This window comes from Bos indicus x Bos taurus, chromosome 13 (genome assembly GCF_003369695.1).
Source record: "Bos indicus x Bos taurus breed Angus x Brahman F1 hybrid chromosome 13, Bos_hybrid_MaternalHap_v2.0, whole genome shotgun sequence".
NCBI lineage: Eukaryota > Metazoa > Chordata > Mammalia > Artiodactyla > Bovidae > Bos > Bos indicus x Bos taurus.
Window position 1 is genome coordinate 51,938,657 of NC_040088.1, and position 26,376 is coordinate 51,965,032.

Sequence of the window (26,376 nt, forward strand, 5' to 3'; positions counted from 1 at the left end):
CTCCTTACAACCACACAGTATTTTTCCCCAATATGGTATCATTTTGAATAATATTGGAATTTCTCTTTAGGAGACACACACATAAGTGCTATTCATGAGAAAAGAGCATGGCATACCTAAAAATAAAGCCGTGCTTTGTTTTTTGTAAACCTTGTTTATGTTTATTTTAAATCTTAGGGGAAAGTACACTGTGGGTCTCCAGAGCTGTAAGTGGGTAAATAAAGCAAGTACTGTAATTTTTCAAAGCATTGCTGACTGCCAAGAATCTGATATTATCATTCCAGCTTACAGCAACTCATTTAAGAGTATTAATATCCTGTTATTTGCAAAGGAATTCACAAGGAAACCTAAAACAATTGGAAAGACAATGGAAAATATTATATAGACTTTTAGATGAATCAATGATGATTATACAGACTTATAGATGAAAAATAATGAATTAGGTTTCTGATAAACTGAATTAAATAAAAATGCAGATGAGATAGTCAGGCTTCCATTTCCTTGTTCTTTTTTGTGTTTTGTGACCACAAAGTTATTTTCCTCTGAGGATTTTTTTTCATTGGATTACTTGTTTGGCACAACTGATACCAAGAACCATAGAAGCTGAAAATGGGGTGACAGCCTGGCCTTGCTTACCTATATTGTCTTTTAGTAAGAGATGATTTCTATGGGCCTCTGTGTTGCTCACCTCCAGGGAGCATCATTGGATAGAATGCTCCGAGACTGCTGCCCCCTGGGGTTGTGCAGTGGTGCTGACCACAAGTACAATCTGTGCTGACTTTGGCTTCAGGAATATTTTCCATGGATGGTTGTAGTAGGAAAAACATTTTCTGATCTTCATGGCATTTATGTTTTTTTAACATTCCCCACAGCCTACAAACAATGTCAGCCCGCCTAATTTTAAATATTTTTTCTGCAGAACTTGAACCAGAAATAAAAGTAGAAACTTGATAAGATAGATACCATCCTGTGCAACGAATTTAAAATCTGAAAGTGCAGAGATTTTTTAAATGGTAGCAGGAAACTGGCCATTCAAGAAGATGGTAGCATATTGAGCTGAAATCTAATTTCTTTACACAATTAGGATTCTTCTTGGAATTCTCAGCTCTTCTCCATTAAGTGGAGATTCAGTATGGAGACTATTTCTTTTGAACTTTCAAAACACTTTTTTCCAAATCCCAGTACAGACAAATTTGCATAAGATGGGTAGTAGACAAGCCCTCAGGTTTAGTGCCTTATATTTTAAGCCAATTAAAGTGAAAAATGCACATGCATTCACAATGGAATGAGGAGTCATTGTCATTTTTAAACATGAAAAGCCTGAATTTCAGAAAGGAAAGGTGCTTGGAAGAATTTGCCAGCTAATTAATATTAAAAATAGAAAACAAAGGTACGTTAATAGAGAAATAATGTTTTTTTAATCACCAAAAATTACTACTGGGAAACAAGACAATTTATCTTTTTTTTAAATTTTATCTTTATTTTGTTCTAATTTTGTGTTTAAAATTTGAGTCTTCCTCAAGTTTTACTTCTGTGATTTTTCCTCTCCCTGTCCATTCTGAAATCTGAATTCTTACCAATGATGTCAGTCTGTAGAGTGTTGTATTATAATTAAGTACACTGGCATTGTGAATTGTGTGGATTGGTTGATAATGGGAGATTCAGTACATGGGTGACTCCCTCTCTCACAACCAGGGTTCCTTGGACAAACCACTTGACTTGAGCTTGTACTGATTTGAACATTTGAGAAATGAAGATAATCATAATATTTGCTTCGTGTGGTTCTTATGAGCAATAAAATAGGAAATATCTGTAAAGTGCATCTGAACACTCACTCATAAGCAGTGCAGTATTTATTGTGTACCACATGTTGTAGCATTTTGATTTTTTTGTTATAATGATTCATGTTAATTACTCTCTAAGGTGTGATATATAAGCATTCATAAAACATATGCTAGCGTCTTTTTCCACACTTGAGTTTTATATATCAGGTTTTCCATTTCCCAGGGTCAGGACCTATATCATTTTTGGTATTGTTTTTAGTAGACTTTATTTTTTAGAAGAGTTTTAGTTTCACAGCCAAACTGAATGGGAGGTAGAGTTCCCATGTACCCCTGCCTCTACCCATGAGCAGAATCTCCTGTTATCAACATTCCCCACTAGAATGGGACATTTGTTATTACTTATAAACCTTTATTGACAAAGTCCATAGTTTACAATAGGTTCATTCCTGCTGTTGTACATTCTATAGGTTTTGACAAGTTTCTGACATATGTCCACCATTCTGGTATCGTACAGAGTAGTGTCACCTCCACAAAACTCTTCTGCACTCTCTCTCTCTCCTTCCCCTCCAGTCCCTGCAAACCACGTCATTTATTGTCTCCATAGTTTTGCCTTTTCCAGAATGCCGTCATACCATCAAAATGATGCAATACATAGCTTTTCCAGTCTTTCACTTCTTAATACACATAGACATTTCCCCCATGCTTTGTGATGGCTTGATAGTCCATTTGTGGTTAGTGTTGCAAAATAGCCCATGTCTAGGAGGACTACAGGTTATTTACCTAATGCAGCTGCTGAAGGACACCTTGACTGCTTCCAAGTTACAGCAATTAAGAATAAGGATGCTATGAACATCTATGTGAAGGCTTTTTGTAGACTTATATATATATATATTTTATTTACTAGAGTCTCTCATACAAAGGTAAAGATTTTTAACACTTAGCATTCCACATCTTAGGTCCGAAAGAACTTAAACATAATGTATTAGATACAAGCAAACTGAAGATCAAGTGACCTAGTATTGATTGTTTACAATCAATACAATGTACCTCCTACTGGGAGGATTCTTTTCTCTTACTGGGAAACTGTCACCTAAATATAATGAAGAAAATCTATTAGAATGACATTTTGAAAATATTACCAAAGATTTGACATGGTGAGCATAAGGACTGAGAATTATTGCACCAAGTGATATAATCAATTTTTTAAAACTAATAATAATAAAAAATAGAAGCTGTAGCCATGATATTTTTCTCATTGTTTTATAACTGCTCATTATAATTTTATTATGACTTTTTTTCCCATAAATTAGGCATTGTGCATTTTCAGTTATGTTTTATATAGTTGGATTTTTGAATTTTTTCCAGTGGCTGATGCCCTCTGAACTGACTGAGTCTTGTGGTTTTCACAGGTTGTGGTGGAGAGCTGTCTGGGGACACGGGCTCCTTCAGTAGCCCCGGGTACCCTAACAGGTACCCCGCCAACAAGGAGTGTATCTGGTACATTCATACAGCCCCTGGGAGTAGCATTCAGCTCACCATCCACGACTTTGATGTGGAGTATCATGCAAGATGCAACTTCGATGTTCTGGAGGTAGGAATTCAGATTGTTTTTTAGCACGTTACAGGATTTGGGGTAGAACCAGAAATCACTCTGCAAAAATCCCCAAATTCTTTCCAGTGGCCAACAGTGTTCTCTTCTGGATGTTGGGGGGCAGGTAATGTGACTGGGAGGTGGTGCCAGGAAACGGAAAGGAGGGAACCAGGGAACCGGGTGAGGGGGACTGAGGAGGGTGAGCCAAGGAGGGGAGCTGCTGTTGTTGGCAACGTGGGCTTAATCCTGCTATGACCTTCCGAGGTCCCATGAGGTCTGTTCCTCAGAATCACCCTTCTCAGGACACAGGCTGAGGCATTGGTCCCCCATCTCCCATTCGCACTGATGGAGGGTGGCACTTGGGATTATCAGAACCACATACTTCCAGTCTGAGAAAGCTCCCTTGGGAAGGCAGTGGCTGGCAGAGCGTGGAGAAGAGGCGAGTGCTTGGTGTGTGGAGGGGAGCAGGACAGTGAGCCGAGGAAGTGCCTGCAACTGCTCCAACCCTGCCACCAGCACTGTATCACAGAAATGAAGATGGCCTTGAGGATCAATTATAACCAGCTGTTCGCTGCAGGAATCTAGTCATCAGATAATGTCCAAGGACACCGGAAATTCCTGTCACCTCAACCGTAGGGACTGCATCACGACAAGGTTTAGTATCTGGTAGAACTCAAAACTCCATGAAGGCTGTGTGTCTGTTTTTGTTTTGTTTCTCTGCTATACCCTGGGGCCATAGAGCACTTGGCAGATAGTAAACACCTGATGTCTATTTGTGGGATAAATGAAAATCTCCAAGCTTCTGACTGCCATGCAGTGATAATGTACATTTATTGTGATTGCAAAGGGAATCCAACCTCCATTTTCCCACTTGAACGTTAACTAATCCTGGGAGGTAAGAGGGGAATTCTGTCCCCCTTTTACTGCTGTCAAAACAGAGGGTCAAAAAGGTCAAAAAGGATTTTTCCACAACCTTAAGGACAGCGAGTGGAAGAGCTAAGAACTGAACCTACCCACCACTGCACAGTCCACATCAGCCAGTGTCAAAAGACAGAGGTGGGCAAGACACTGAAATGAGCGTGTGTTTATAGGACTTCACAGGAAACTTTAACACTTGAAAACCTTAATTACAAACCGAGTTGTCTCCTTGAAAAGACATGGGGTTCTCAAATCATGCCTTCCCTGAGTGGGCTCAGAGTCAGCAGGAATGGCACTTAGCAGCTCAAGTCTGTGCAGAGGAGGCCGATGCTGCAGAAAGTGACAGAACAAGGGCATCCTTGGGTTCAGCCCAGACCCTCGTCTTCACGTAAGTCCTGCTGCCCAGTCACAACTCTATCTCAGAAGAGGACCAGGTTCTGTGGCGGAGAGAGCAAAGTGGCTCCCGAAATTGATGAAATTCAGCACTCAGAGTGTGAAGTAGAAATAAGGCTCCATGTGGAAGGTTGAAATGCTCCCTCCTGCTGACAAGAATCCTCAGTTGCAGGAACCCTCTTAACTGATACAAAGGGCTGGCTGCGGGGTTTTCCGCAGTAATGTGAAATGTTCCTCACCCTTCATTTTCATATTCCAAAGCCCATGTGATTGCTGCCCACTTGGCAGAATGTAAATGGGTTCATTGTGCTTTGGTTTGGTCACACCCAGTACATGAGAAGGCAAAGGGCAGACCTGATCCCTGCGAGCAGCCTCAGGGGACAGAGCGACAAACAAGGCCCCTGGGCAGCAGTGTTCAAGCAAGATCCCCACAGAAAACTGGAAGAAGAGGCTGCAGTTTGCTGGGGACTTAGTTTTATCCAGACAAGGTGGTTTCACGTGTTCCATCAAACCAGGATTTGAGGGTATACTTTGAAGCCCTTAAATATTTGGGAAAATTTTTTTAAGACTAAAGTGAGTAACTCTTGCTGTAACACTAAAGTGAGTAACTGACTTGCTCTCCTAAACCTTGTTTGACATCTCTGCAGATGCTCAAGAAAGTGCTGTCATCAATCTGGGTTAATTTCTGGAAAAAAAAAAAAAAAGAATTTTTTCCATCCCTCAGCACCTGGATGCTGATAACATGTTATCAACAGGTTTCATTTTACCCCTGGCGGGTGTGTGGCATGAAAACACCGCCGGCTTTCTCCACCCATCTGCCCTCCCTCACATCCTCCTCTCTTGTTCTGAGCATAACCCAGTGGGTCTTGCTGTCACCAGGTATGGGCTTACTTGGGTTTCCCCTGATTTAACCAGAGCCGATGGATTTTTCTCTCAAAAACCAGTGTCCAAAGAGCGGCCAGTTGCATTAAGCAGCAGCCCTTTGGTTACTCATAACTCTGGAATGCTGACTTGATTGTAACAATAAATGGAGCTAACAGAGCAGAAAGAAATGTTCAAAACAGATTAAAACCGTAGGCTTTGAAATGCTTTCTATCCTGAGCATTGGCTAAAAACACATGTTTTAATCTCTGATCATCAGGCCAATTCTTTTCCCCACAACGTTGAGTCACACGCTGCAATCCAGAGGACCACACCCTGACATTCTTTCCATCATTTTCCTCTTTTGAAGAGTCATGTGCTAACCATAGGTTTTATTCGTGGAAGTGAAAAGTACCGTTCTTTTGTTTCGGTTAGAGAAACACTGGCCAATTCCACTTCAGTCTCTGAGAAAGGAGCCTAAAGGGGCACAGTGCAGAAAAGGAAAGCCACCCCTCAGTGCAAAAAAAACCCCAGACAATCGCTGGTTTTTCCTCCACTGTCTTTGTGAGCCTGACCCAGTAAGAGGGGAAGCGCAGAACGAAAGCGGCAGTGCTCACCCTTCTGGAGGCTTCTAGGCCCAGCCGACTCATTCCTGTTATGTTTGTGATCTCAAGGGGACCCTGAGCAGGGAAAGCAGAATATTTTGCTGACGTGCAAGTTTTCTTTGTTAGAACTAAACCCTTACACTCAGTGCGCTGTCCAAATATGTGCTGCTTGTGGGGCCAACAACTGGAAGCTCAGGCTGTGGGTTTCAGGCTCTGAGCTCTGCGCCCTGGGCCAGGGAGCAGGGGACTCTCAAGGATGCTAAACCAGCAGCAGTGTGGTTTCTGCCCTTTGCCTGTGTGTACGTGTAAAGGGCCACACAGGCCTCTTCCTCCAGACCCCCTCCGATGGGACTGAGGGGGTCGGGCAAACAGCGCTCCTCCTGAGGAAAACCAGCACCAAGCAGCCTGCTCGCTTCATTCCTCTGCAATTACAGCTCTTGTGCTCGGCCCTCCTGAAACAGCGGCCTCATTCATTTTGGCCTGTCCCGCATGGCTGGGGGGAATTAATCAGACAAAGAAATCATTATGGATTCAAATCACACGCTCCTCACCGAAAGTAGGCTGCTTGTTCTCTCCTTCTCTGGAGAACACTCGAGTGATGCCCACGTCAGTCAGCAGCCGCCCTGGGGTGGGCAGGGGCATGGGCCTGAGGATGGGGAGAAACTCAGGGTGGGAGAGCCACGCAGATGCAGGGGGCGAGGGGGCGGGGAGGGCATGGAGCCACGCTTTTCCAATTCTAACCTGAGTCTAGATTTAAATGGATGTTCTCGTGAAGGAGAGGGAAGGGCCCAGATACCAGCATGCCTGAAAACTGTCAGCAAAAAATTGGTCATTCTTCTACACATTCAAGTTTGGCAAGACTGAAAGTAGGGTCTCTGCATCTTTGTGTGATTCTTGTCTTCTTCATCTGCATACCCCAGCCCCCCACACACTGATTATCCAAGGGGCCCTTGAGAAGCCTGTGTGAGAGGCAGCCTGGGCCCTCGTCTCCCCCTCTACTGGGCGGGGCTACACGTCCTGCAAGATACTGGACATGCAGCCCAGAGGACACATGGGGGAGTAATGTGTCACTGGGGTATCAGGTCCAGTGAGACAAATAGTTGCAAGTTGGAGGAGCTGAGGAGGTCTGAGGACAAGTGAGAATGACATAGTGGGGCAGAGACCTGGTGATTGCTGAGCAGAAAGTGAATATTCTTCATCTTGCTCCTGGGAGTGGCCAGGCTCTGGGAGGAAATACAGAGAGGTCTGTAGGACTCCCTCCTGAGGACACCACAGAACACCCTGATAGAGGTTACATTTTCAGTCTCTCTGAAGGAGCAAAAGTTTCATATTAAATCCTAATCTGAAATATTCAGATTGCAAATAGAAAATCCTAAAAATGTAGCAGGGTGATCAATAGTCTTCAATGAACAAACAAAATGGCTTTGTGCTCAGACTATTCCCATGTGCCCAGAAGAATTAGCAAATCAGACGTGATGCTGGACTATCTGCAGTGCCTCTGCCAAAGAAAGCAGGAAATCCTATGCAGACTGGAAAAATTGAAGAGGCGCGATAAGAAGGTTCTGGAGTTATCTCCTCAGTTCAGCTCTACAGTTCTGTCTGATGGAACAAGCCAGCATTTTGTGGGTGGTTGAACCTCGGTGTTCCAAGGGCAGAGGGAATGCCTTTGAAAATCTAACTCAAGTTTATAGCTCCTGCCCACCCAGGGTGGCTGAGATTTCACTCTCTACTAATAATATTATAGAATCCAAAGGCTAGTAGTTATAATTGCTTACATATCTCTCTCAAGTTCTTTCTTCTCCATCCCATCGTAGATCTATGGAGGTCCTGATTTCCACTCACCCAGGATAGCCCAGCTGTGTGTGCAAAGATCATCTGAGAATCCCATGCAGGTCTCCAGCACTGGAAATGAGCTGGCCATCCGGTTTAAGACTGACAGTTCCATAAATGGGAGAGGCTTCAATGTCTCATGGAGAGCAGTCCCTGGAGGTGGGTGAACCAAGGAGGTATCACTAAATTCTTCAGTTGAACCTTTATTTAAAATTTCATGACATATTTAGAGAGTGCTATGAAGGCTACATCCTCTATTACTACTCTGACTTCCCTAATAGGGAGCATTGCTTTGGAATATACATTTCCCTAAAAAACACGATGGAGTTTAACTTCCCAAGAGTCACCTCGTGTGTGAAAACCAGCCAATGCAAGTATGCACTTCCATGGTAAAAGCAGAAGCAGGATGGTTGGTTAGACTCACTTGATCCCCGTGGGATTTCTGCTTGTTTACCAGCCACAATTTGGGCATTAGTAAAGTGGTAAATTACTTTATGCCATGTGTGTGGATGCTTATTAAATACCCAAACTGTAAATGTGAAATTTGCCAATTCCTAGGAATTATTACCTTTTGTTATATAGTGACTTTCTGCCCAAGATCTTAGGCTGTCTAAATAAATGGTTGCAGATTTTTAAACATAAAGTATTAATGCACAACTCTGAGCAGATGTTAATTGATACAACTACTAATTAAAGCAATGTTTACTGAACGCTTGCTCTGTGTCAGGCACTTTTCTAACTATTCCACAAAGACTGTCTTGTTTAATCTTCACAACCACCCACTAAAGGAAGTTCATTTCTTATCCTCATCTTACTAATGAGGAAATTGAAGCTTAGAGAAGTTAGTGGCCTGTCCAAAATCACACAGCTAAAAAATGTAAAAGCAAAGATATGACTCCAGGCTGCCTTATGGTCCTGCTTCTGCAGGTCAAAGGTAATACAGTAAGTTTATTAGGTCTTTCCTAAAGTTAATGATTCATGAATTTAATAAAAAATTATATTTACATAGTGTTTAGATTACCCCAAAATGATTCTCAGTTTTCAGAAAACAGCACTGAATTTTCCCTTTCTGGTTTATATTGTCATAAATCTGAGAAATGGTGGGTCACAAAATTAGACATTGATAGGTATTTGATTACATCATAGGAATTAAAAAACTTAATGGCTGTGCAAAGTCCAGAGTATCAAATTTTTAAAATTAGATGTTAAATTATTTGTAAAATTGTATACTGTTGAATTGGGCTTACCTGGTAGCTCAGATGGTAAAGAATCTGCCTGCAATGCAGGAGACCCAGTTCAATCTCTGGGTCAGGGAGATACCCTGAGAAGAGAATGGCTACCCACTCTAGTGTTCTTGTCTGGAGAATTCCATGGACAGAGGAGCCTAGAGGGCTACAGTTCATGGTGTAGCAAAGAGTCGGACATGACTGAACAACTAACACTCATACTTCACACTACTGAATTATCAAAATTCTTAGAACCAGATGTGTTATTCTTAAAGTATGTTATACTTTCAGAAAACAATGAAGAGGCATTTCATGGCTTTATGAAGACTTGATTTTATTTGCATTATTTTTCAATATTTTGAAAATAATGTGTGGCATCAGTATTTAAAGTATTTGAAGTCTTAGACACCCTTCTTAGTTTTGTTGGAATGCATAAAATAATAGTGAGTATTTAGCTCTTCAGAATGTTTACCAAAGACCACATTAAAATGGTGGTCAAACAAAGTAGCATGTTCTTCTCTGCTCCCAGATAACGGTGAAAAGTTTTGTGCATCAGAGATTCCTCTTATTATTGCATTGGGTCTTTCATCCACAGGTTGTGGTGGCATTTTCCAGGCTCCCAGTGGAGAGATCCATTCTCCAAATTACCCCAGTTCTTATAGGAGCAACACTGAATGTACTTGGGTCATTCAAGTGGAAAAACATCACCGTGTTCTCTTGAACTTCACTGACTTTGACCTTGAACCTCAGGACTCTTGTGTTTTGGTAAGTGACACAAATCTCAAGCATTGTCTCTGGTCAAACCTCTGTCGAAACACTGCCATGTCAAAACAGAGCACGTTTAGTGGATGTGTTGGCTAGGGATGTTTTCCATGTCAAATCATAGGAAACTCAACTATTAGCAACTTAAAATACAAGCACATTTATTTCTTACCTAAACACAAACCGCAAAGCGTCGGACACGACTGAGCGACTGAACCGCACTGAAACACAAACCAGGAGGTTTGTTTAACAGCCCAGTCTCTGCTCTACCACTCTTAGTGAAATGACTTTTCATTTTGTGTTTGTTACCTCTTGGTCCAAAACTGGCTGCAGCAGTTCCAAATACCCTGAGTTCAAATCTGAAGGAGAAGGAGTAGTGTTAGTTGTTTCCATCTTTTTTTTTCAATCAGGCAAGCAAAATTTTTACAGAAGCCCCCTTACAGATAATTGGCCAGAATTGGCTGCAAGAAAGATTAGGAAAGTGTAGTGGATTATGATAGTGAATTGATCAGAGCCACTTTCAGTCAATTATTATTAACTCTCTGAGGGTTCTCTCAAGGTTTCACTTTTCTTGAGCTCAGGATATCTTGATCTGCTGCTTGAACAAATCAGTTCGGGAACAGACTAGATGGTGAGATAGAGCAGAGGAGAAGAGCTATGGCTGTTAGTTGATTCAAAAACTTTCCATCACTGTCAACAACTTTAATACATTTTCACCTGAAACTAACGCCTAATGTGAGAGGGAATTAGGTTGTATTTTGAAACTTTATTTTCTTTACAAAAGATTTTCCATCTTTTATTTGTATTTAGAAAAATCTCATTCAAATATAAACCAGATCCTCTTGGCTAGTGGATCTTTCTGTTTTAGTTTCCTGGCAGTTTCTTATACAAATTCCAACTTGCTAGCTTTCAAATTTAACTCAGGAAAATTCAAAAGTTGTTTCATAACTTTCAAAGTAGTCCAGTCTAATGGAATGGTTTCGAGAATTATTTTACAAGATTAAATCATTAATCTACTTCAAAGTTCAATTGATTTATGGCTATGTATTAACCTTTTAACATGTGTCTTCAGAGTCTAAATTGGCAAAGCCTTATACGAACTTAAGGTGTAGGGCATCCACTTTCCATAATGGTAACTCTCCTGAAAAGGACAATTTTAAAAATTTGAATGCTGTTTTACAGTGTTTTCCTAATGCAACAGGAACTCACAAGGGTAGTGTGAAGTTTCTGAGTTAGTATCTGATAGAGGTATGAGCCTGGTATTTGAGACTGCTTTTGCCTCTGGGCACTTGCTGATCCAGAAGGAGTTAGCAGCATTTCTGAGAACTTTTCAGGGCAAAGGGGAACAAGACTTGTGTCCAGATCTGAATGGGGTAAGAGTACTGATTAAACATCCTGAATCGTAGATAGAATGGAAGTAAAACAGTCTTCACAAAGACCACATCCCAGCTTCCAGTCACCTGAGTGGCCCCCAAATCTGAAGCTATAGGATGAGAGCAACCTTGCATCACTAATGCATCCAGGCCTTGAACATCTGACCAAAGCATTTTAAACTCTGCTTCAAAGGGAGATAAAAATCATTCCAGACTTCATTTCTACCAGTAATTTTCATATGCAAAGCAAGCAAATTATCAAAGATATTCATATACGTGAGGGATGATGTACTATAAATGAGATACAACATGAATAACAGACAATGGAAATAAACACACTGATATGCCAGGTGCTAAAATTATCAGGCACACAGCTTACTAAGCAACTATGCTTACTAAGATTATGGAGATAAAAGTCAAACTTAAACCTTCTGACAAAGACTGCAAATCGTAAACAGTAACATTGCAAATTGAAAAATACTGAAAATTTAAAAAGTGGATAAATGCAAAAGCTGAAATTAAGATCTCAGTGGAAGGATTTGGGGTTTTTTTGTTTGTTTTATGTTAGACAAATTAGAGATGAAGAGAGAACAAGTGATAGCAGAAGAATCTACCCAGAAAAAATATATATATAAGCAAAGGATGAAAAATACAGAACAGAGGTTAAGATATATATAGGATACATATAAAAGATGTAACATACATTGATAAATGGAGTAGTAGCAATATTTGAAGAACTAATGACTAAGGCTTTTCTAAAACTAATAAAAGACATCCGTTTATAAAACCAAGAATGCCAAGGAACCCAAACAGCCAAGCAAGATACATAGAAAGACATACTTACCTAAAAAAACTTCAAGATTTTAATCTAAAAGATCAAGAAAAAAAGATTACAATCAGCCAGGGGAATTGGTGAGTGGGGGAACAAAGTATCTTTTAGGAAGTGGCAGACTGAGTGCTGACTTTTCAGCAGTGATGATTGAAAGGGAAAAAGAGATGGTATTTTAAATTTGGAGCAATAAAATAACTACCAACCAGGAACTCTGTACTCTCTTAAAATAACCGTTAAATATGAAGGCGGTGAAACAATCCATTGAAACAGTAGAGGTGCCTTCAAGAGAAGTTTGAATGGACCAGAGACATCTTGTCTACCTTACAGTTGTGCCTCTGGTGGGTACTTCCCCATCTCTTTCTCCCTCCTGCAGTCTATTTGGTTCTAGGTACAGTTTCTTCTCTCTGGTAAAGTCCATAATACATACAATTCAATAAACAAATGTATGTGAAGAAAATAAAGCCTAGGTCAAAGGCACACCCAGCATGGCGGCCCCGTTTCCCCTTCTGTGGCCGTGAGTAGGATTTTCCACCTATTTATTACATAATATATAAATACACAGACTGGGTTTTCTAGTAACCGTGGCTGTATCTCAGCATGCAGCTGGGCTTGACTTCATAAAATGTAGTGAGAGGAAACAAAAATGAGGATGTAAAACCTCAAATATGATCTGGTCTTTAGGCATGAAGATAAGAAAATGAATCCTCATACTGGTCCTGGGAGGAGTCCAGTCTGGCAGATGTGCTAAAATACAAAATGTAATAGTCCACACAGGTTGTCAGGATCAGGGCATTCTGTGTGAAGTAGCTGGGGTCTCCCAGCCAGTAGGGGGATGGAGTATCAGAAGCAGATGCTGATAAGCCCTTGAGCCATACTTGGATGTAAAAAGTGAACTGCACCAGCAGTGTGGGACACCATAGCGCCATGGTTAAGAACTTAGCTCTCCCTGGTGCTGAGCCTGGATTTTGCCACTTTTAGCTGTGACGTCCGGGAGAAAGCTAGTCTTTCAGCTTCAATTTCCTTAATCTGCAATGGGGGCAGTATGAGTAACCATGTCAGATTTGTTGTTGGGATATTTAAGATCATATAGGTGATCTGCTTGTCACACAGCAAGCCCTCCCCCCAGGGCTTCCCTGGTGGCTCATTGGTGAAGAATCCACCTGCCAATGCAGGAGACATGGGTTTGATCCCTGGTCTGGGAAGATCCCACATACCGCAGAGCAGTTAAGCCTGTGCATAACAACTATTGAGCCTATGCTCTAGAGCCCAGGAGCTGGCACTAACACAGAAGTGGATGGAATCCTATAGAGGAGTATTTTTTAAAGAAGAAGGGATCAAGTAAACCCTTGGCCCTAAACTACCATTTAGGAGGAAGATGGGCTTCCCTGTGGCTCAGAGGTAAAGAACCTGGCTGCAATGCAGGAGACACAGGAGACATGAGTTTGATCCCTGGGTTGAGATGATCCCCTGGAAAAGGAAATGGCAACCCACTCCAGTATTCTTGCCTGGAAAATTCATGGACAGAGGAGCCTGAAGGGCTACAGTCCATAGTGTCACAAAAGTGTCAGACATGACTTAGCAAGTAAACGACAACGGGGAGAAACAGAAGACAAGGACACTGAGCATTACCCAAAAAGACGGGAGGAGAAGCAGAAGAGAGTGGTAGCACAGGAACTAAAAGTGAAGTCAGTTTTCAAGAGTGGGTGGGCAAAGGGACCAAGTCCAGCAGAGGTCAACCAGGACGAGGCTGAAAGGAAGCCCCTGGATTCAGTCTTTGATGACCTTGTAAGGAGCAGGACTGGTGGAGGTGGTGTTGGAAAACTCCAGATTACAGTGGGTTTAGAGATACAGGAGCTTCTTAGCTTTTTCTCAGAACAGTGGACATGAATGGTAGAGAAGGATAAAGGGTAATAGCCTATGGGAGGCAGGACCCATGGAAAGTTGTTATTATTATTTTTAGTTGTGAAGGAGCTTAAGCATACCTGGACTGCAGGGTGCTGGTCACAAAAGAGCAGCTGAGTATAAGACGTAAATGGAGGAATTGATGAAGTCAGTTACCAGGGCAGAGACCTTAGGAAGGACCTGACTGGTTCCGTAAATTTCATATTTTCAGAATGAGAAATTTGAACCTGTGGCCAACTGTAAGATTTCTTTTCAGATTGGCAAATTTATTTATATTTAAAATTGTATAAATCATACACAAGCTAAGTCATTTTTGTTTATCCAATTTGTAATTCACTTCCACAAAAAGAGGGCTTCCCTGGTGGCTCATATGGTAAAGAATCTGCCTTCAATGCAGGAGACCGGGGTTCGATCGCTGGGTTGAGAAGATTCTCTGGAGAAGGGCATGGCAACCCACCCTAGTATTCTTGCCTGGAAAATTCCATGGACAGAGGAGCCTGGCTGGCTAGTTCATGGGGTCACAAAGAGTTGGACACGACTGAGTGACTAACACTTTACTAAAAGATAAAGAAATGTGAAAAAGGACTATTCAGATAAGTTGGGGTAGAGCTCTGCTGGGTAGAGTTGTCAAGTGGACCCAATTATGGGAGTAAGAGGTTTGGACACGGCAGGCAATGTACTGGAAAGGCTGGGAGCTTGGCTTCAAGTATTACTGAGCTGTCCAGGGGTTCATGAAGGCAGGCATTGAGGCACCAGCCATCGCTCTTTATAGCTAGATGGACACTGGATGTGAAATGTCCCTAAAAGTCCAATATCTTACATAATATCTCTGTAGTCTAAGTTCATACAAAGCTAGTCATTCATTGTGGATACAGTCAAGTTAATATCTTAGTTCTGCTACTTAGAGTCATTAGTAAAGAGAAAAATATTCAACTGCCAATGATGTTGCCAGATAATGTTTGTGTTCATGGATTTTTAATAGATCTCAAGTGTATTATTCAATACCAAAGTAAATTATGCTTGAATGGGGCCAGCCATCAGGCTTTTAAACTTTCTTTAACAATTTGGATTGTCAGAAGTGGAAATATCCTTTTTAACAGTCATTGTGTTTATTGAATACATAGAATGTTAAGATTAAAAGAGGAGAGGTTAGAGATAATTTACTGTCATCTGCTTATTTGAAAAATAAGAAAATTTTGGTGCAAACAGGTCAGGATTAAGACCAGGTAGAAATTAATATCTGGAGAAGGCAATGGCACCCCACTCCAGTATCTTGCCTGGAAAATTCCATGGACAGAGGAGCCTGGTGGGCTGCAGTCCATGGGGTTGCTAAGAGTCGGACATGACTGAGCGACTTCACTTTGACTTTTCACTTTCATGCATTGGAGAAGGAAATGGCAACCCACTCCAGCGTTCTTGCCTGGAGAATCCCAGGGATGGGGGAGCCTGGTGCGCTGCCATCTATTGGGTCGCACAGAGTCGGACACGACTGAAGCAACTTAGTAGCAGCAGCAGTAGCAGCAGAAATTAATATCAGAACCAACACTACAATGCAAGCAAGCCTAAGTAAGAGTAAGTATTTTGGTAGAATATAACAATTGTGGTCTATCTGCAGAAGACTGAGTCACAGGATAAAGCACAACTGAAAAAATAGGAGGAGATAAAACAAGGGTTACTTTGGAACCATTCAGAACTTTTTCAGATGAACCCATACTTCATTTATTAATTTTGGGAAAAATGTTAGGATCTCAAACATGAATTCCAAAGTGGGTTTCCTTTGAAGTCAGTGGTCTGCATTCCATCAATCCATTTGGTCTTTGGTGTCCACTGTGTATGAGACTCTACCAGGAAGTCATGTCCAGGTTCAGCACCACCACTAACTCTCCATGGGCTGGGGATGCTAGTTTGCTCATTTATCAAATCAAGTGCCTCGGGAACCAGCAGAAAGAGGAGACCTTGGGGAGAGGATCCAGTTCTGAGTTGTGTTTGAAGAGGAGAATAAGGGAGGAGTTGGAGAAACAGACTCAAAGGGGCAGGTGATGTCAGTAGTGGATCCATCCCGGAGGTCACAGTCTGACTCCTCAGCTTCCGTTCATCCTCTGGGGCACAAGTCCATCGGCAGTGGTGGAGGGGTCCTCTCCACACTTGTTCAGAAGAGAGCTCTTCTTGAGGGAGGTCTCGTCTCCAGAGGTCCCCAGTGGACACAGTGTAAACCCAAGGGAGCCCCAAAGCCCCTCACTCTGGCTGCAGGGAACTAGAGGCACAATTTTCAACATGTAGAAGAAACCGATGAAATGGAACAACAGAACAGCAATACACAGCCTCCATCCCATTTCACGGAACCCGCAGCGGCAGTGTTTGCCAGAGGATCGATCTGTGTGATGCATGAATGACTACCAGATGCATGGCTGAACACAGGAATATGGAAACTGTTGTCATCTCTGCTCTTACAACGATCAGTGCCTCAGTGGAAAATTGAAGACGGCACATTTGGGAGTGTGTTGAGTGGAATTCACCTCCTGGCACAATTATTGATATTCAATCTCAATCTTTTGAGCCACATGAGAAGAACTTAGATAACATTGCAGGAGCATGTCTTCTAGAATTTCATGCTGCTCTAATGAAAACAAGAGAGAAACTGGGTTTTTTGACTGCTATTGAAATGGTGATGGCATCGTGGGGAAACTCATCAGAAAGCTCAGTTTATATTCAGGTTTCAACTAATTTGGTGATACCAGTGCACTTTCTGCTCAGTCCCTTTGAGTGCCCGGCGTCGTTAACCTCTGGCTTCCCTCGATGACACACTGTGAGCCTTTCTTGCTCAGGCGACAGCAGGACCCACCGGCTGAGCAGAACTCTGTACAGTCAGCATGAACACGGCCCCATTAGGTTTCCTTTCACGAAGGCCGAGGATTAAAGTGACCTCCGACCAACAGCTTAATTGCTTAATTAGAGGCTCTCTCCGGAGCCTTAAACTCACGTAGCTCTGAGAGCTCTTATTGATCTCGGAGAAATGCAGCAGTAGCGCGGCGTGAGATGAGAGGGGAAGGAGGGCAGCTGGGCAGCAGGACGACTGGCCCCAGAGACTCTGGCTTCTGATTCCAGCATCCTCTTTGCTCAGCACAATGGAATGTCCGCCTTGTGAGAACCAGTGGGGAGCAGACGAAAGCGAGCAGCCCACAGCCCTGATCTGGCCTCTCATCTGGAGAAAATATCCTCTAGGGATACAGGACCTAGGACCAAAAAAAATGCAGCACATGTTGAGTCACGGTTTGCTTTCTGAAGCTACTCTAGGAGAAAGAAAGCAAAATGTTGGATTTGAACTAGAGAATACCAGAGCGCCCCAACCCCCAACCCCACCCTAAAGCCACAGTGTTCTGTTTTTGTTCACATTACTTAACATTGAGGCTCAGGGCAGGCGAATGTGAAACACAGTATCTTTGTTTTTATTTTTTAAGACCCTACCTATAATGTGTTTCCTTTGAAAACATTCATTGTTTCTAAAACTGAGCAAAAAGACACAGGGATAAGAGAAGTCAGTGCTTCAAAGAAGCAACTCTTAAACAGTTCTTCTTTAAACATTTATTTTAAAAATAAATCCAGGACAGAAATCAATCTCTTTCCTGTCCTCTCCCTTTTGTATTTTCCCTTTCTCCTTCACTTCTCACCATAGAAAGCTAACTTTCCATTTGAGGATGATTTCTGATAATCTCTGTTAAACATTTTATTTTATAGTTTGCTTTTGGTAACCCATTTAGCCATCTTGCCTCCCGGCGCCAAATGAGTTACCAAAACTGTGCCGGCACTTTACATCCCCAAAGGGAAAAAAATTAATAATAACTGAATTGGAGCCAGTGTCCTTGGGTCTGTGGACCCAAGCTTTGTTTTGAGCTTTGTTTTGTTTGCATTTTAGCTCAGAATCTCTTTAAATTCTTGTTTATTTGTAAGAATAAAATGAGCTTCTTGGGTTTCTTTTCCTACCAACATTTCCAGTCATCTCTGAGTCCCTGCTTGCGACAACTGCAAATTAGCAGAGTTTATTGTCTCCTGTAAACTGTGAAGCTGGAGTGCCACCACGTAGAACAAAGACCCAGGAATAAGAGAGACCCGACACCAGATGTGTGCTGTGAATTTGCGATTTCATTTCAGAGGAGCATAGCTGGAAAATATCACTGACAGAGGAAACGGATGCTTCCTCCCCGTCCCCACCCACAAGAAAAGCTGCTATAATGAGTAATATTTCTATTTCCTTCCTTACCTACATTTATGGCTTTAACAGCTTGGATAATTTCCTGGCAGATTCCCCTCCCTATCACTTAATATTTCCTCGGTCTTGGCACAGCTCCCATTCCCTAATGGGGATTCCATTTGCAGCCATATTAGCTTCTTCTGTATGTATGGCACATGTGGATACATTTCACGGACTCTCATCCTCCACACTGACCTTGCACCCTGATGAGAATGATGTCTTCTGTACCCTTAGATCTTAGCCTCTGCCACACATTTTGACCCCGATAAGCTTCAAAGTAATCCAAGCAGTAGACACATGTTGCGAGAATGAATTAAATAAAGGCTAAAGACCAGGTTAAAAGCATGGGCGAAGTGAGGAAAGAAGCCTTGCTGGTCCAGGGAGGCTGTGTTATACTAGAAAAAGGGCAGGAGTGGATGGAAATCTGGATCTAAGACTGGAGCCAGGAGTTAGGAATCAGGGATTTTGATGTTAGGTTTAGTGATGAAATAGCATCACGACTCAACAGACATGAATTTGAGCAAACTCCAGGAGTTAGTGAAGGACAGAAAAACCTGGTGTGCTGCAGTCCATGGGGTCACCAAGAGTCGGCCACACAATTTTGCAACTGAACAGCAACAACCTGGCCCCTGTACCCTTTGTTCCAGCCTGCTCAGATAACCATGCCAGGAATCCTGCGCATGTGCAGTGGGTGGGATGCATGACAGCTGCCAACCACTCCAGAACCCACCCAGGCCTTGAATGAGACTTTCTGAAATGCCTTTAAGGATGCAAGCTTGTGGGTCCAGAGAAGAGAGACTTGAGTTCAACTCCGTTTCCCAGGATTTTTTTTAAGGAGACTGTGGACATATTACTTTAGCTTCTTAGAATCATAATCTCTCAATATTCTGTTGTCAATGAGTAAAACTTGATTTTTATATTTTTGGTTGTTTAATGATAGTTGATCAGACGTCAGGCAGAGGGGATTTGTATAGTGGCTCCACCCTACCCAGCGTGTGACTGTGAACAAGTTACTTATATCTTCTGAGCCTCAATTCTACCAGCTGCAAATGGAATTGTAAAAAAGAATTTGAAAAAATATACCTAAAGTATTAATCACAGTGTCTGGTACAGATAAGTGTTAGCTATTGCTGCTGATTTTTCTATTACTACTATTTCTAGTTTTGTTACTACTCATGCTATGTTAAAGGTCTTAACTTATCTTTTTTAAAAAACAATATTTATAGATTTCCTGGCTGCGCTGGGTCTTCCTTGCTGCATGCCGGCTTTCTCTAGTTGCAGCAGCGGGGACTCCTCTTTACTGCTGTGTGTGGATTTCTCATTGTGGTGGCTTCTCTTGTTGCGGAGCACAAGCTCTAGGCACGTGTGCTCAGCAATTGTGGAGCACGGGCTTAGCTGCTCCACTGTATGTGGAATCCTCTGAACCATGGATCCATCAAACCTATGTCCCCTGCATTGGCAGGTGGATTCCCAACCACTGGACCACCAGGAAAGTCCCTTTATCTCACATTTTTGAAAATTATGAACCTTAGATACACAGACCTGGATCCATAATCCCCAGTTCATTGGTAACTATCTTGATTAGTTTATGAGCAGACTCATTTTATCTTAAAGTATTTTTTTAAAAAATCTTAAAATATATATTATAAAATTTTTGCACGCTCTTCAGTGTATCATCTCAGTGAATGTTTTCACTTCATAAGTGGGTTATTCTCATACCATCTAAAAGATTCACAAATGCGTTGCAAAGGAGAAAATGGTAGTGCAGTAAATGAAAATAAAAGCATATTCATATACATTCACAATTTGCATGGAAAGCATAACTCTGAAGTTAAGATGTCATTGGCATACTTTGGGGAATGTAAAACATGCTGTGTGTTTTGCTTTTGAATTAAAATAGTTTCCTTTGCTCCAGTTTATGCTAATTTTAACCCACATATATAGTGGGTTTATTTTCTCCCTGAGGAAGATGAAACTTAATAAAAGAAGAAGATAGATGCAGTAGAAGTACTTTCCCATCTCTACGCACAAACATTCTGAGAGTACTTTTTCAAGTTTCTAGAAATGAAAATGCAAACATTTCTGAGGAAGCTACTGTTCATTTTCCCTTCGCCATGTGTGCGCTGTGACGCTATGAGCGCTGTGTTTCCATGAGGACCACAACTCACCCCATCACCAGGGCGGATCCTGGTGAAGCGGGGCTGTGGGCTGCACTTCTACACGTTGCATTTGGATCAGGCACTCTCCTTGGTTCTCAGTAAGGCAGCACCTGCGATGCTCATCTTTATTCAGTACACTTTACTTTTTTAAAAAAGATTTTTGATGTGGACCACTTTTAAGGTCTTTTTTGAATTTGTTACAGTATTGCTTCTGTTTTATGTTTTTGATTTCTTGGCCACAAGGCATCTGGGATCTTAGCTCCCTGACGTGGGATCAAACCTATGCCCTGTGCATTGGAAGGTGCATTCTTAACCCCAGGACCACCAGAGAAGTCCCTACTCAGTATGATCTTAAAATGGACTGGGATACTCTTCCTTCCTTTTGGGTCGGGTGTTACATTTTAGAAAGCACATTGCATGGTGGTGATTGTTTGGAGACCGAATTAAAGGGGGACACAAATTCAGGCAGGGGGAGTTTCAGGCTGCTGTAGTGACCCAGGCAAGAGGGGATGAAGTCCCACAACAAGACACTTGGTGTGGGGGAGGGGAAGGGGTCCAGGAGACACAGCAGAGGGAGAGCTAACAGAACATAAGGCTCCATTCCATGGAGGGGATAAGGCAGGAAGTGAAAGGGGCAGGAGGACTTAGGGGGCGGGGCGAGGACTTCAGTTTGAGACAGTGATTTCCATGGTTGATGGGACATACCAGCCGTGTTGTCTGGAATGCAGTTGGATATCTGAGCCTAGAGCTTGGATTGAGGTCTGGACTGTAGTTGCAGATACTGGCCAGCTAACAGATGTCTTGGAGATCTTAAAACAAAAACCGTATCCTGGATAGAGTCCTGTCAGGCAGCAAAAGGCTAGATTAAATGGCATTAATGTCCATCTGGCTTTGATATTGCAGCTCAGTTATATGAAGAGCATATTTTCATGTCTCTGTGTGGGATCACTTATATGTCTGCCTGGCTAAACACATAAACATTTTTAAATATATGCATTATTTAAAATTTTACATGTTCCTCATATCAAATTTCTAAAATACAGAAAAGAAAAAATAAGAAATGGACACCATCTATAATACTGCAAAGCAGAGACAATTAACATTTTGGCTCATTTCCTACAGAAACACACACATGCAAGCACGCGCACCCTTATACCCACATACACAAAGGGAGTTAAGAGAATACTGCACATCATTTTGTATCCTGTCTTTTTCACTTAGTTTATTTAATACATTTCTTCTTAAAAACAGTTTCTTTGGCCCTTTAGTCAGTTACATGAACACCCTAGAATTGAGTTAACCACTAGCTTATTACTGACCACTTGCTGCTGCTGCTAAGTTGCTTCAGTTGTGTCCGACTCTGTGCGACCCCATAGACGGCAGCCCACCAGGCTTCCCCGTCCCTGGGATTCTCCAGGCAAGAACACGAGTGGGTTGCCATTTCCTTCTCCAATGCATGAAAGTGAAAAGTGAAAGTGAAGTCGCTCAGTTGTGTCGGACTCGTAGAGACCCCATGGACTTCAGCCCACCAGGCCCCTCTGTCCATGGGATTTTCCAGGCAAGAGTACTGGAATGGGTTGCCATTGCCTTCTCCAACTGACCACTTAGACAACTTCTATTTTTTGCTTATTATAATAATACTTGGAAGAGCATCTTTGTATGTATATCTTAGTCTACATTTCCTGTAATTTCCTTTATATAGATTCTCTCTTCCTTCAGGAAAACTCTATTACAAAATATGTTGAGTATACAGAGAAGACTACACAATGCACATAAAGTACAGCATGAACAAAAACATTCTCTTTGCTAAATCTCAGTATTTTACCATGCTTGCTTCAAGTTCTTTCTTTTCTTCCCCAAAAGAAATGAATTGCTGAGGACACAGTGAGGCCCCATGGGCAAACCACACTGATTCCAGTCCCTGCCCCTGGCGCAGAGGAAACCATTTATGAGAAATTGGTTTATGATTCCCATGGCTGTTTTGGTACTTTTTCATGGTATGTGGTTTCCACATAGAGTATGTAGTATTGATCTGCATGTTTTCAAACTTGATGTAAATAATACAACATGACACCTATTCTTCCATTCACTCCTTTCATTTAACAACCTGGTTTGACCATTTTTCTACACTGTGCTGTATTCAGATCTAGCTCATCGTGTTTGCCACTATACAAGATTCTCCTCTATACCATGAGTCATGGACCCATTCTACTGTTAATGTACTTCTAATTCTTCTAATATTGTGCTGGGGCAACCCTTATAGCAGGGAACATTATTGTCCATATTTTTTAATCCAATCATACAAGAGTTTACCTCAGGTAGCTATCTGGAAGTGAAAGAGTTGGCTTTTACATTTCCTCTGTTGCCAAATTCCACTGAAAAATGTATACATGAGAATTTATGTCTTTTAAGTCACTTAATTCTGGTGAACAATATGTACTACAATTTTATGTCAGTCCCATTGTACAGATTAGGTGGCTGAAGGATAGAGAAAGATTTGTCCACAGTAATATCACATGGCATCTCTCCCATGGCAATCATTCTCTGAGCACCTGCCAGGGTGTTTTGCTAAATAAACTTACCTTCTGTTTTTTCTCTTTAAAAGGGATTCTGCCACCTGCTTTTAAATAATGCATACTCTTAAATAATATATATTTCCATCATCAGTAAGTACATGGAAAGGTGAAAGTTTCCCTTTGCTTGGCTCCTTTATTTTCTCAAATTGTCTCTGGACTCTGACCTTTGGCATCCATACATATCATCAGAAAGGAGTGCTAATCTCTAAGCTGAAAGGTTTTCCTTCCCATCACTTTGTGCTGGAGTTGACACTTTGAACTTTGAAAGGGGGTTGATATTTATTCAAATCTCCTTAACATTAAAAACATCAAGTATTGAAGTCCATAGAAGTTTGACTCAGTTCTGACTTCTGGCCACAGCTCAGGGCACTGATACTGGATACTCTGGGACCTGGGGTGGGTCCGGTGTCCTTTGCCACCTTCTGCCTTCCTACTTCTCTCGCAGTGCTGGTGAAGGGCTGGCATAGCTGGCAAGAGGGCACCTGGGCAGGTGCGTGTGGCTTGGTCCCTGCCTGACTGGAACCTCCTCCACTGCCCACAGGGCCCAGAAAGCAGTTCCTCTTGTCCTCCTTCCCCCTGTGAATGGCCTCTTCCCTGCCATCGTGCCTGCTGTGCATTTATACAGCCCAGTCCACAAGAGAGGAGCAACTTGTTTTCTTAACTCTGGGTTTTCCACACCCTCAGTCCTGTACTCTTACATGTATATTCACTTACTCATTTGTTCATCAGGCGTTTGCTGTTTGTTATTTGCCTGGTTCTATTCTTTTTTTTTTAAAAAATCTCTTATTTTTGTATGGTAATGGTGAGCTCAGGTATTTTGAATGTGTTTGCTGGTATCTGGAAATTTGACAAACTCTGGATACTTTGTCAAGATACTGATTAACTTCCAGAACTTAGTTTACTACTTAACCAGGTCTGCCTCTGTTTTTAGAGCTCCTGTAGTTGGAACTCCAGGGATGGTGGCTACTTTTTCTTTTGTGGATTCATAATTTTATTCAAATTTTTATTTTACTAAAGTTACCTAGAAATGAGTTGGTTGTACTGTATAGTTTTTTGTTTGTTTTGTTTTGTGTATTTCTCTGACTTTTTCCACCTAAGCGACAGATCAGAAAATTAATTCCCAGGCCTAGGAAACCCTTGGCAATAGACTTCAATAAGACTATAATAAGACTTAAATAAGTTATACGAATATGTTATACATGTAGCCAATAATATAATTTGCTAACTTTGTTTTGGAAACTAAATGGAAGTAAAGGAAATGTATATTGATAATTTTTATGACTTCAGACTTTTTAAAAATAGCAACAAGTTTTCTCATATTTTCTTCCCTCCAGTTTCTTTCTAATTTTATAAATTAAAACTTGATTTAATATTACATGTGTTAAGAATTACTCTTAAATAAAAGAATTGCTCTTCCAAACTTAAAGAAAAAGACTCAGCTCTCTCCTTAATAACCTGAGGTCATATACTTTCATAAAATGGTAATTAGGAACTTATAACTTAATAACTATTACACACCATTTAAAGAGAAGTAACGTGAAGTGATACAGCATTTGGAGAGAGAAGAATTAAGTTTCGGGCTCTGCCACTCACTGGCTCTTTGATCTTGGGTCACTAGCTTCCATTGCCACTGTTGCCCATTGGATGAGACAGTAGTTTATTAGCTAGCACACTTGGAAATCTCACTTTCATTACTAAAAAAAAAAATCACATAGTGTTGAAGAGTAGTTTAGAGGTATTGCAATGGTGCTTGTAAAATTACAGCATGCTAATCAAATGTAGGGTGTCACTGGTATATAATTTTGATGTAGGGACATTTGGAAACACTCATCTTGATCCATTCCTTGTGAAGCAATGCCCCAGCCATGTGAATTTCAGCCCAAATCCTGTGATTCCTGAATCTCTGTGTAGGAAGGTTGGAAATATGGAGACCTGCTAGAAAATGTGCTCTTTCAAAGAATCCCCAGGGAAATGGCTCATTCATGTGATTTTCTGAATTTTCTAATTCTATTTTTTTCCTTATTTTTTTCTTTTTTTTAATTAAAAAAATTTTTTTTGCCATATATCAACATGAATCTGCCACAGGTATACATGTGTGAATTTTCTAATTCTAATCTTCATTTTCTACTGTCCTTATTTTGTCTTAAGAGGATTGCAATCAAAAAGACAGCTTAGAAAGGGATGGAACAGTATCTGCTACTCACCAGGCCTCTGAATTTGGAGAAAAATAGAGGAAACTAGAAGAGTCTTGCCTTTGTGAGTTCATGGACTTGTAGAAATCCTCTAAAAGTGTGTGTACTGTTGATGATGGTATTTGTTCTTCTTAGGAACTGTGTGATTTGTGACATTAGTGAGGTCTCTGTGCATCTGTGATCTTATTCTTGAAAATGGAGAGTCTTGGGAGAAGAAAGTGATAGTATATGTGAAAGGCTGTGTCCAGTTCCTGGCACATAGTAAACATTTAATGAATGGTTGCTGTTATTAATATTATTGCCCCCCCCCCCAAAAAAAGAACTTATTTCCCCTGGCTTAAAGATTCATGGGCTTCTCTGGTGGTTCAGTCGGTAAAGAATCTGCCTGCAGTGCAGGAGACCTGGGTCTGATTCCTGGGTTGGAAAGATCCCCTGGAGAAGGGAACAGCTACCCACTTCAGTATTCTGGCCTGGAGAATTCCATGGACAGAGGAGCCTGGTGAGCTATAGTCCATGACACACAGAGTGCCAAGGCAATGAGAAAATTCAGTTTCACATACTGATTCAGCAATCTGGAGCAGGGGTAGCGGGTTGGGGTGGGGAGTCTGCAATGTAAACTCCATTGCACTGGCTCATATGGAAGGTCAGCCAAGTCCCAGCACAGAACTGAACAGACACAGAACCCTATATATTTTAAAATAATGAGGTAATTTTCTATTAATAATTCAGGCTCATAGAATTCTACCATTTCTCTTCTTGACCATAACCCTATGAAAAGCAAAAAGTTCCAGCAAATGCTGAGTTTCTGAAAATGAGTGATTCCTCATCGTTATTTCTCATGTATTTGCTCCAGTATTCATTCTTGCATCAGCACATGTTGTGAGAATGGTACATGATGTGACTGTCCTGGAGTCACAAGAGGATGAGAGCAGGGAAAGGCATGGCGTTTATAGACATCCAGGGATCTCATGGTGAGTTTCGCTGACATGAAAACTCCCACTGAAATCTTTGAAGAGTTCCTAGAAACGACCAAAGACTCAGACATTCTGATGGACCCAAGTGGACATAGAATAAAGCACTGGGTTCCAGCAAATGTGTTTTCTTTCTTTTTAAGAAAAAGCAA

At 41.5% G+C, this 26,376-nt stretch overlaps 1 protein-coding gene across 1 annotated transcript in view; it reads left to right on the forward strand.

The window, feature by feature from the left end:
• Window positions 1-26,376, forward strand: part of CUBN (cubilin) — a 264,785-nt gene that overhangs the window by 115,081 nt on the left and 123,328 nt on the right. The window contains exons 29-31 of the mRNA XM_027559850.1: window positions 3,194-3,375; window positions 7,967-8,141; window positions 9,804-9,973. Coding sequence (XP_027415651.1) covers window positions 3,194-3,375; window positions 7,967-8,141; window positions 9,804-9,973 — 527 coding nt within the window. The remainder of the gene's footprint in view (window positions 1-3,193; window positions 3,376-7,966; window positions 8,142-9,803; window positions 9,974-26,376) is intronic.